This window comes from Aristolochia californica, unplaced genomic scaffold, assembly GCF_029961685.1.
Source record: "Aristolochia californica isolate CCGP_79_NKW_82.1479 unplaced genomic scaffold, dmAriCali1.0.hap1 SCAF_4, whole genome shotgun sequence".
NCBI lineage: Eukaryota > Viridiplantae > Streptophyta > Magnoliopsida > Piperales > Aristolochiaceae > Aristolochia > Aristolochia californica.
This window is the reverse complement of record NW_027182103.1, coordinates 4021720-4033838: the sequence shown is the minus strand read 5'-3', so window position 1 is coordinate 4033838 and position 12119 is coordinate 4021720. Positions and strand designations below refer to the sequence as shown.

The window sequence follows — 12119 nt, the reverse complement described above, 5'->3', positions numbered from 1 at the left end:
CACGGAAAAACAACAAGATTTATACAGGTTCGCCTCAAGGTGAGACTACGTCTTGTCTTCCACCGCTGCAGTAATCCACTATGAAGATGAAATAATTTACAAGAGAAATCGCACACACTTACAGGTGGTTTTTCTCTAACCTCTCTCGGCCGCAACTGATGATCTTACTCGGGATGATAAAACCCTAACAACGGTGCCCCCAAATATAAAGAAAAATTAACACTTTAGGCGTTGATTAGGCTCCACAACTTAACACTTTAGGCGCGGCATGAGTTGTATACTTGATTTTTAGGGTTACTTGATACCTTCATTCTGTATCCTTGTATATTCTTTGTTTAATGAATTTTTTCACTGTACTAACAAAAGTCATAAGATCTATAATTAGGAAGCTTGTTGGCAAGTTGTTTTCTCGGTTTAAATAAGTACTTCGACCGATATTAGGAATTCAATTTGGAGCCAGATTAGTTTCCCTTAGATTAAATTGTTGGTGTTTGAAAAAGTAAAACATGGAGAAAAGAGGGAAGTAATTGAGAGAGAGAAGAGAGGAATAAAGACTCTTGAAATTGCCCCTCTTCACTTAAGTGGACTTAATCCCTTATATGTCCCACTACACTTACTAGAATCACATGAAATTTAGACCTGACATATTAAAACATGTTGAACAAAGTAACATATGCTCTACGAAATACAAAATATCTAAAATGGCCAAACTGCCCTTCTCTAAGATTTTCAACATTCCCCCTCAAGTTGAGGCGTATATATCCATGAGATTCGGTTTATTGCAGAAAATCCCAAATTCACGCGTCCCCAAGGCCCTTGTAAACATATTTCCAATCTGGTCACAGGATCGTACATATGGTGTAACCACTTTTCTTCATCACTGCATCTCTTATAAAGTGAGGATCATACATATGGTGTAACCACTTTTCTTCATCACTGCATCTCTTATAAAGTAACGGTTTAGTTCAATATGTTTTGTCCTCTCATGAAACACTGGATTTTTGGCAATTATTGTCACAATACATAATCATTGGCTCATCTTCTTGAAGATTGAATTTTTTGACTATAGATCTTACCCATTTCAATTCACTACCAGTATCGGCCATAGGTCTGTATTCTGCCTTAGCACTAGAGCGAGCCACAACATTTTGCTTCTTGTTTTTCCAATTGATTAAATTTCCTCCCAAAAATACACAGTACCCAGTGGTGGATTTTCTATCAAGTTTGGATCCAACGTAATTTGCATCTGAAAAGGCTTCAAATCTTATATTACCATGTAGTTTACAGAACAAACATTTTCCTAGGAGCTCCTTTCAGATACCTCAAAATTCTTTGTGCAGCCTCAAGATGAGTTTTGTGTGGACATTCCATAAACTGACTAACCACACTCACAGATGAGGAAATGTTTGGATGAGTCACTAAAGCATATATGAGTTTGCCAACAAACCTGCGAAATATTGTTTTATCTCTAAGTTCTTCACTTTCTCCATCATGTAAATCATGTCCAACTTCATGGGAGTTTCAACTGGTCTAGCTCCCAGTAGTCCATATTCTTATAGCATATCAGTAATATATTTCCTCTGGGTTAGAACAACTCCGACCTTGCTTCTAGCTACTTCAATTCTCAGAAAATATTTCAAAGAACCTAGATTCTTGGTTTGAAAATACTTTACTAAATAAAACGTTACCTCCTCAATACCTCTTACATCACTTCTAGATAAGATGGTGTCATCCACATACACTATTAGTACCACAATTCCAAATGATCTCCTCAAGATAAAAAGAGAGTGATCGATCATTGTGGCTCTAGGAAAAACTAAAGGACATGACAACACCTCTTAAGGCAGATACACCTTATTCATCTCCGCCTGAGCAATAAACCCAGGTGGTTGCTCCATATACACTTCTACATCCAAATCTCCATATGAAAAGGCATTTTTTATGTCTAGCTGAGAGAGGGACCACCCTTGATTCACTGCCACAAAAATCAAAATTCAAACATGTGACAACCGGGCCACCGAAGAAAAAGTCTCAAAAACATCGACTCCATTGGTTTGAGTATACACCTTGGCTACAAGTTGAGCTTTGTACCGTTCTACGATTCCATTCGCATGATACTTGAGACAGAGAAGAGAGAGGAATAAAAGACTCTTGAAATTGAGTCTTCTTGAGGACCTTGCATGACCCCGTTCTCTTTGATAAGTGGCGTTATATACAAATTACAAAGTTGCCCCTCTTCACTTTAAGTGTACTTAATCCCTTATATCTCCCACTACATTTACTAGAATTACATGAAATTTAGACCAATGACATATTAAAACATGCTGAACAAATAACGTAGACTCCAGGAAATACAGAATATATAAAATGACCAAACTGCCCTTCTCTAGGATTTTCAAGTGTTATTTTTCTACTCATTGTTGTTGATATTTTTTTACTATGTTGTTAACATAATGGTTATAAATAATAGGAACATCTATGAATTTTGATGTAACAGACTTACAACTCTTTGTGATGCTACAACCACAAGACTAAGAAAGTAAACTTGGGGGACAAGATTGGAATACGAGTGGTGCAGCCATTGTTCTTTCAACTTCAAGAAGTTTCCGATTTTCAAGTTAAAAGAGTAAAACTTGAACTTTCAGATGTCAGTAGCTAATCATAATAGAAGAGAACACTAAGATACTATATTTAACGGGAGTCATTAATGATCTTGCTGGTTTCATTCAGTTAGTTTTGTCTGGGCCTATCGGACGAGCACATTCAAGCTTAGATTCAAGCCCTTTAGCCAGACCTTAAGCTTTAATTTGAGAAGTTTTCATATCTATTATTTGTTGAGGAGGATTTTTTGTGGTTATCACTTGGTTTTTCCAAGTCATCTATTCCTCTGTGGTGTCTTTGGTATTTCTATGATGAATTAACTTGACATCTGACTTGGCTCTTACATGGACTCATGTTTTGCACTTCGTGAATAGTGTTCAGGACATATTAGCTAAAGATGGTGTGTTTCAGATCCTGTATTCCTGTTGAGGATTCTGTTCCCCTTGGAATTTGAGGATTGTGCTCTTCCCTCTATGAAGTTTCTTTTGATTTTTTTTTTTTGTAGAAATTACACCATCTTTAGAAAAAGAAAAAAAAGATACCAAGTTAGCAACTTTCTAAAATAGAAGGATATGACCAATATGATGTTTACCTATTGTCCTCTTCTTTCTTTTTCCTTAATCGATCATTCTTCAATTGTTTTGAATACCTTTGTCTTTCGTCATATTCTTCAGCTATTTCTCCCTATTTGAAACATATACTACATCAGCTTTCTCATGCAGAACTCTCTCCATTTCTCAGTTAACTTTCTTCTTCCTACAACTCTAGCCTATTCGTTGTCTTTCGCTCTTTTTTATTGTCAGTTTAGCTTTCTATCTCTTTTTTTCTAGTACCATGCACTTCTTATTTTTATACTCATGTGACTATTTTTATCAAGGGAGAGAGTATATGAGAACAAGAAGAGCTTAATGCCAAAACAGCACATGTAAAACAGAAAAAAAAGTGGTTAAGAATATAACAAAGTCACAACTCTAATAGTGATCTTAATGGTTTTTGCTACCTCCCTTGAAATAAAACTTAAATTTAACTGACAATTTGAACCATGTTTGACCTCAAAAAAGCTTCTTTATAATTCACAAATGTTATTGCAAAGTCCTATTAGCATGCATTGGCTGTGTATGTAAGTCGGGAAATTGCTTGCAGCAAATTGTTATGAGAAGTGAAAATTAAGTAAAATTTAAATTCAGCAGCATGTCTTAGCTATATTTTAAGAAAAAGTAACAATATCCGACCTCCCCAGGTGAATAAGTTTGAAACTAACTTATTAGATTTTATTTGGTGACCTCATCTGAACAATCCTGATTTGGTTAATTAGCTCATGGAGGGTCTCATGCTTCAGCAAACAAGTCCCCTTAAATTTCCAGCTATTCTCAGTCTGAAGCATTATGTATCTCTGCTGTCTTCTTGGTGCTCAAAGGAACTTGAATTTAAACATCTGGATCTATGCTGCCAAGTTTTTAATTACAATTTTTGTCGGAATCATGTCAAATATTTGGCATGGATTTGTCAAACACTAACATAAGTTCTCCTCATTGGCTTCAATTAATGAATTGTTCATGATAGACTAATTGACTTATCTGTTTGACGTTCTTTTTGTAAAAGGTCGCTTCTTGGCTTTTTCAGACCTCTGCTATTGTTGCTCATTGTACTTGTCTTTGATGCATCTACAGGGTAAGTCGTTATCGTCCTCGGAAAAGCTACAAAACCCAGCCAATGCTTCCGAAGAACATGAAAAAATGACCACCAAATCGCATCAAAATTTAACTAGTGAAGAAAATGGGAATGTTTACAATTCTATTTCTGAGAAGAGTTTAAGTCAACAACTTTCAGAAGCTAGAAGATTCTTATTAGAGTCTGATGATCCAATTGACTCTTCAACAAGTGAAGTCCTTCAAGAAGTAGAGAAGTCTACACTCTCCATGTATTCCTCTGGAGTAAATTCTCATGAAGCTAATTCTACAGTATTGACACTCCATGAGGTCAAGAGTACTGACTGGATGGAAGCCAGGTCTGGGTTAATAGGTAACAGTAATATGTTCTCTCCTGGTTATTATGAGATGTGGTTTGACCAAGAAAGCCTCCTTGGAACTCCCCTTCCGCCAGATTCAAGTTTGACCCTTGCACAAGTTCAAAGGTTCCGTATCCGAGAAGTATCCCCTGAATGGGCTTATAATGGTGAAAGAACTAAGGTATTTTGTGGTGATTCTTTCTGTTATCATTGAAAGCCAGTACTCCCTACTCCTGACTCGTTAAGTCCTTAAATTTCATTTGATGATAGTTTACATTGTTAACCAAAATCAAGGATAACTTCTTATAATAGAGGGCAACATAGTCATTTCTAATGCATTCTTATAATTATGCATATTGATGTAGCTGAAAATGTGAATCTACTCTGTGGAACTGTTGCAATCCACTAATGGTCTGTCTTCAGGATGTATTCTCAAGTTTTCTTTTCTCTCTTTCTATCTGTTTGTATGCCTATGTCGAAATGGGTTAATAGAGTACATCACTTGGGTTTCAACATTTTAGGGAAATGTGCCTTTAGAATCTTATATTCTAGGAAATTTTTGTATTATGGAAGCTCCATATAAAGGCTTTGTGCAAAGGCCTATGACACAAACGAGTTTCATCAGTTTCTTGAAGAGATGTCCTAAAAACAAATAATACCTTCCTAAAGTAAGTGACCTGCAAAGAGGCTCTGATCTTTCTGTACAAGTTTAAATTTCTTTTCTTCGAAAATCAGTTTCAGTCAATTGTATGGTGTCTGATCTATCATTCACGTTGATACAACAAATTAGGTCCAACTCTAATATCAGTTTCAGTCAATTGTATGGTTATGATCTATCATTCATGTTTGTACAGCAAAGTGCATCCAACTAACTTGGTGTAAGTGGGGCCACATCAAGCTCTTCTCCTAACAGGTTGTTCCAATTAGTGGACTATATGTTCGTTTTGAAAAGCTCAGAAAATTGCTCTTGATTATGGCCATTTCATGGACCCAATAATTGATTGGAATTGATGAGGGAAGGCAACAAAATTAATTGGTTAATGTTAGAAATCTACTAAAGGGTAGTTTCATCTTTTTACATTAGCTGTGATGTCTAGATTTTATATCATCTTATTCTACATGTTTAGATATATTTTTAGTTTTATTTTCATGTAATTTGAGTCTGTATAGTGGGAGATATAAGGGTTTAAGTAATTTTTAAGTGTATAGGGGCATTCCTGTAAATTGACCTCAACTCACTTAATAAAAGAGATTGGTGGTCGAGCACAACCCCCAACGAGTCATTCCAGAACTCTCTTTTCTCTCTTCTCCTTCTCCTTCTCCCTCTCCCTCTCAATTTCTCTCTATAATCCTCAATTTTATATTTTTTCAGTTAAAAAAGATCAGATCTTTGGTACGGGTCTAACTTAATTTAGAATGCTTTGCTATATTTTTTACCTCAGATAAAGTGTAGGTTATACAATTTAATTTCTACATCAGTTTGATAACAGACAAAACTTGTTTGTCTTATGGGACTTCGCATGGAGCCTTGTTTGCAGGATTCATATATATATTTATATATATATCACTTCCATTATTTGCTTTCCAAAGTTGTCAGTGGGTTCAACTGGGTACTAAAATGTCTTCACTGCAAAAAACTATTTTAAAATTTCAAGAATCTGATAGGGTACTAAAAAAGATTGTTGGACACCACCATGCTGGTCTATGTGTAGAAGCTAAGTATGTGTCAGAAAATCAAAATGCAGTTCTCTCAAATATTTCTTGTTGACTAGATCCTGTTAGTATTAGGATACTACAGAGCTCTACTAGATAAGCTACCTGTGGAGGAGGAAAGTTAAATCATTCTGATGAGAGAAAAGTGCACACTGAAGCTAAGCTCTTGTTTCATACTTGTGTTTCAGGTTATTATAACTGGAGACTTTCTATGTGGTCCTTCAGAGTGTTCATGGGCTTGTATGTTTGGTGACATTGAAGTTTCTGCGGAAGTAATTCAAGAGGGGGTATTGCGTTGCTATTCTCCTCAGCATTCTTCTGGCAGGGTAAGTTTCTGTATAACATCTGGAGATAGGGAAGCCTGTAGCGAAGTACGAGAGTTTGAATTTCGACCTGAGCCTCAGACCTCATCTTTGAGGTCCATCTTCCAACAAAGAGAAGAAAATAAGACCAAAGAAGAATTAGCTCTCCTGGCTAGATTTGCAGAAGTATTACATCATGGATTTGATAGTGTAACTGTTCAGAAGGAAGACTCTGTTGAATCAGGAACCGAATTTTTTAGAAAGTGGAGAGTTGCTGATGATTCTTGGGGCCATATTATAGAGGCTCTCATTGTTGGCAATGCAACCTCAACTCAGACATTGGAATGGATGGTAGAAGAACTACTAAAGGATAAGTTGCAGCAGTGGGCATTATCAAAAGTCCAAGATGGTGATGGGTTAGCAGATACTTCCTTATCCAAGCAAGAGCAAGGCATGATACACATGATAGCTGCTTTGGGTTATGAGTGGGCCCTAAATCCAATTTTAAGTTCTGGGGTTGGTGTAAACTTCCGTGACATCAATGGCTGGACTGCCCTGCATTGGGCTGCAAGATTTGGAAGGTAATCCCAGTTGTTTTTTTCAATTATTTTGTAGAATCTTTTTAAATAATTAAGAGTTGTTCCTGAGGTATGTCCTTCAATGTTATAATAAGATTTTGTTAGAATAGTTTGATAAACTAGAAATAGGATAGAGATTTGAGTAACCTCTCCTAGAATATTATATCTATATATGTCTAATATTTGAAAAATAGTTGCCTGTCACAATTGCCACCCGGTATTTTATTTAACAGGAGGTGGACTCAAGTCAACCGTCTGTTGCATCCAAATGTTTTACTCTTATAAGAAAAATGTATTTTTTGCAATACTGCCATCTTATACAAAATATATGCAATGGTGCTATTGTCTCCTTTTATCGTTCTTTTTTCTTGAGTTAAATCTGAAACAGATATTATGCATGGGCATCTTGAAATGAAATATAAAATATGTAGAGCAGCAAGATGAAGAAGTCTATTCAGTTAAAAGTTAAATTTAGTGGGTACATTAATAAATGCATGCACCTTACATTCTTGGATTGGAGTGTGCATTCTGTTTTGCCTTCTTTTCTTTTACCACTAGCTATTATGGATGAATATGGAAAGCACCGGCTTGTTCTTGTCTTAATATACTTTTGTATATCTTGCCAGGATCAAGTATATGATTTATAGAATTAACTGCTGACTGGTAGACCATCACATTGACACAGTGAAGCATGAAACTAAAAACATTTTGTTGACTCCTTTTTATATACAATGAACTTTGAACTTATACCTGATATGTAGATGGAAATACCATATAAAACTTTGGTTTATCTTCTTCTTAATAAGATAGTTTTTTCTCTTTTTTAATGCTTATTTTTTTAGTTTTTAAATTATTTGTTTAATATCTTGATCCAAGTAGTTCTCTTTAAGTTAAATCGTGCCATATGCTTCATAGTGCTTACTTTTTGATGGATTCTTTGGCGTGGGTGGGTGTCCAGTTGCAATTTGTTGAGATGTCTACTCTTCCTACTTTAGGGCTCTTTTGTCATTACGTGTATTAAGTCAAGTGCATCAAGTTCTTGTACGAGTCTAGGGTTATTTTTGTCTTAGAAGATGTTACTTAGTGAACAAGAACTCCCTACCCTGAGCAAAGAGCTACTGAATGTGCTATTGACATAACTCAGATTGACAACAAGACAGATCTGGGAAACCCATTTCTTGGCAGATTCTTTTGGCTAAGTATGGGGTAGCCTGTCAATCTCTCATTGCTATTGACCTGTCATATTGAGTATTTCCTGTTTCCCTCCGAGCTTAAATGAAATGTACCCTTTCTCAAAAAAAAAAAAAAAAAAAAAAAAAAAAAGATCAAGTAATCTGACCTAATCCCACTGTCATTCTTCTGTGACAACCAGCAGTATCTCTCTCTTTCTTTTCTAAGTTCAATTTCTCCTCAATTTCTCTGTGTTTAAAATTGATTGATGATGAAAATTCTTTTCCTCTGGATTGAGTTTTCTTCTTTATTTGTTGTCTTTAGATTTTTTATTTTTTTAGCCTTTTGGCTAGGGGCCCTCTTTAGCTTGTTGTAATTTTTTGTTCTTTGTATATTTCTTCTCCTTACAGTGAAATGCTCTCATTTCTCAAAAAAATAAAAAGAAAAAAAGAAATGTCCGAGCCCAGGAATGGGACTTCACCAGTACTATCTAATTGAAATTTCTCAGGTTGAGATATCTAGACATGCTTAAGAAAAAATGTGAAGTACGTACTTATGAGCAAAAACTCTTTGACTAGCTGCTATTCCATAAGTAAAAAAATATATTCTGAAGTCCGTATAGAGACATGGGTTTAGATTTCAGCAACATGACTGAAATTAACTACACCTCTTTGTGCCCTAACAGGGAGAAAATGGTTGCTGCACTTGTGGCTGCTGGTGCCTCAGCTGGGGCTGTGACGGATCCCACTTCACAAAATTTGTCAGGCTATAACCCAGCTTCTATAGCAGCTGCCAGAGGTTACAAAGGACTGGCAGGATACCTTTCAGAGGTGGCCCTAACTAGCCATTTATCCTCACTGACACTGGAAGAAAATGAAATTTCTAAATGTTCTGCAGCTGTAGAGGCTGAGAGGACCTTGGGGATCGTTTCTGACCGTAGTGAACAACTACCTATTAGTGCAACTGAAGATCAACTTTCACTTAAAGATTCATTGGCTGCTGTTAGAAATGCAGCTGAGGCTGCTGCTCGTATACAAGCTGCCTTTCGAGCCCACTCATTTCGTAAGAGGCAACTGAGAGCTGCATCAAGTTTTGATGAGTATGGTTTAACTCCAGATGCAATCTCAGTTTTGTCAAAGCTCCAAAGAGTTCTTAGCAGTCCTGCTCGCAAGTTAAATAATGCAGCTCTTTCAATCCAAAAGAATTATCGTGGATGGAAAGGGAGAAAAGAGTTTCTCAACTTGCGCCGAAATATCGTGAAGATACAGGTACTGATTTTTCATTTTAAGTTTTATATTTCATCAACTACCTGAATAGAGATAACTATTTCCAAAAAGTGGAATCAACCATGAAATTGCATAAAAGATGGGTTGCGTACAAAATATCACAAATGAAAGGGGATATGTCTATTTAAATTTTTTAGCATATGCAAGCTATACTGATTCTCCAATTGAAAGGTTCCATCATGGATGGGCCATCATCCATAGATCACTTTAATTGGAGGATAAAGCTCAATTTGCCTTAAGTGGTAAAAGCTGGCAATGCATGCGGTTTAGTAAAGCTAGTGGATAGATTATTGATACATTAAAAAGACCTTGACTGTGGAAAGGCCCTATAGGTATTGGGTATAACAATTGCACTCTTGGGAGTCCTCGTATTTGTTGAGAAGAGTTTTCAATGCTTTGAGGAAAGGATAGATCTTTTTCATCAATAGCTTTAAAAGCTGGAGAGTCACAGAAACTATTAAATATTTTCAGTGATTCGTATTAATTTTATTCTTTGTTTATTTCTGTAGGCTTATGTACGGGGCTACCAGGTCAGGAAGAAGTATAGGGAGCTTATATGGACAGCAGGGGTCTTAGAAAAGGCCATACTTAGGTGGCGCAGAGGAGAAATGGGTCTAAGAGGTTTCAAGACTGAACAGGAGCCCACTGAGGGAAATGAAGAAGAAGAAGATATTCTTAAGGTGTTCCGGAAGCAAAAAGTAGATGCAGTTGTGGAAGAAGCAGTTGCACGGGTGCTATCCATGGCTGAGTCTTTTAAGGCAAGACAACAATATCGACGCATGCTAGCAAGTTATCGGCAAGCAAAGGTACACTATCTTGTGGCTTGGGAAATCAATGGATTTGGCTTGGAAATCATGCTTGAAGTTTTGTTCATTAATCTTACTACACAGCATAACTTGCTCATTAGAAAGTTGGACCGAGATAGAAAAATGTCAGGCAGTCTCATACTAGCTGAAATATTGGAGAGAATCACATTTTTAAATTAACAACTTTAATCCCATTCTAGTCACAATTCATAGTCTCTCTCATAGTTTGGGAAATTGTTGAACATGGTGATTTGACCAATGCTAAAACAATGAGTACACCATTGGATTTTGAGAAGCTTCAATGTTATTTTAGGTTTTCTTATGTTTTTCCAAAAAGTTATTTATTTATTTATTTCTAGGAAATTTCAACCAAAACTTCAGACTCTTTAACTTTAACGAAACTAAAAATTGATATTTAACAGATCAACAAAGCATCATGTGGATTTTCTATACTTTTTTCTGACTATTCCTTATGGTGTTTTCAACGTCTTTCAAAATTTTAGGGTATATTCCATGCAAAAGTCCTAATCATGTGGATTTTCTATACTTTTTTCTGACTATTCCTTATGGTGTTTTCAACGTCTTTCAAAATTTTAGGGTATATTCCATGCAAAAGTCCTAATCTCCTTGACTTCCCATAGCCTTCAGAGTTATCTTCTTTGTGGATTTTCGCTTACTTTGGGACACTATACTGTGGAGTGGACACATAAGAAAAGGCTTGAGAAAAAAGAACAATAATTTTGACAAATCAACTATTGAATTGTGACACTATGTAATAGATTTGACTTTTTCAGTGTGAGGAGTCCATAAGTTCTTTTCATCTATTGTTTTTCTGTGCGCATACAGAATAGATGTTTTATCGCTTGTTTATCCTTCCATTGAAAAGGGATTTATTCCTTTGCTTGTTTTTTTGGCAACTGCCCAAGTAAGACTGCAGTTGCCATAGTTGGGCTTTCTTGACTTCACATGGATTGAACTATAAAACATGCCCTCAATGAGTTTGTCATGGTTGTCTTTCAGGCTGAATTGGGATTGACATCTCAAGGCAATGACACTGATATGGAGAATGAAGATTACATGTATAATTTTTCTTATACAGACTTGCTGTGATGAGTTTGCTCACATGGGTTATACTGAAACGACCTTAAAATTTCTTATTCGATGGATTTTCTCCCTGTAGATTAAATTTACATATGGAGTGCTTAAAATGTTGTTTATCACTCATTTTCAGTGTAAATTGTTTCATATGATAGTTGTTTTAAAATTCTTCTGTAACTCATTTTGAAAGTGTTGTTTCACAAGGAAATATTCATTCATCTATCTTCATGGTGAGGACCACAGTGCAGGACGCTTGGAAGGTCTCTTGGTAGGGACCTTTATTCCTCTTCGATAATAACTCTAATAGTGGAAAGTGTAAAGTGTTAATTAGGTCCTTAATTAGGTTTTACAACTTAACTGAGGATACAAAAATTAATTTTTAAAAGTAATTTTGAGTATCCTTTAACAACGATAAAATAGAATTTCATAATAATTCTTCCTGGGTTCGATAAATCCACTATTGGAAATTTTCACCTCGCCTGCGACATCAGGAATGAAGTCCAGTCCAATAGTATCTTTCAACTTCAACTGCCTGTGACCCAGTATCCCAGTAGCCT

General features: G+C 35.9%; 1 protein-coding gene across 2 annotated transcripts in view; it reads left to right on the top strand.

Annotated features, from left to right (window-relative positions):
• The window catches only part of LOC137962861 (calmodulin-binding transcription activator 4-like), a 50262-nt gene extending 38505 nt beyond the window's left edge, over positions 1-11757 (top strand). The window contains exons 8-12 of one of the 2 annotated variants that reach the window (XM_068809970.1): positions 4272-4790; positions 6511-7205; positions 9058-9640; positions 10168-10464; positions 11485-11757. In XM_068809970.1, the coding sequence (XP_068666071.1) occupies positions 4272-4790; positions 6511-7205; positions 9058-9640; positions 10168-10464; positions 11485-11574 (2184 nt within the window). In that variant the 3' untranslated portion in view covers positions 11575-11757. The remainder of the gene's footprint in view (positions 1-4271; positions 4791-6510; positions 7206-9057; positions 9641-10167; positions 10465-11484) is intronic. The other variant, XM_068809971.1, reaches the window with a different exon arrangement.
• Positions 11758-12119: the final 362 nt, after the last annotated feature.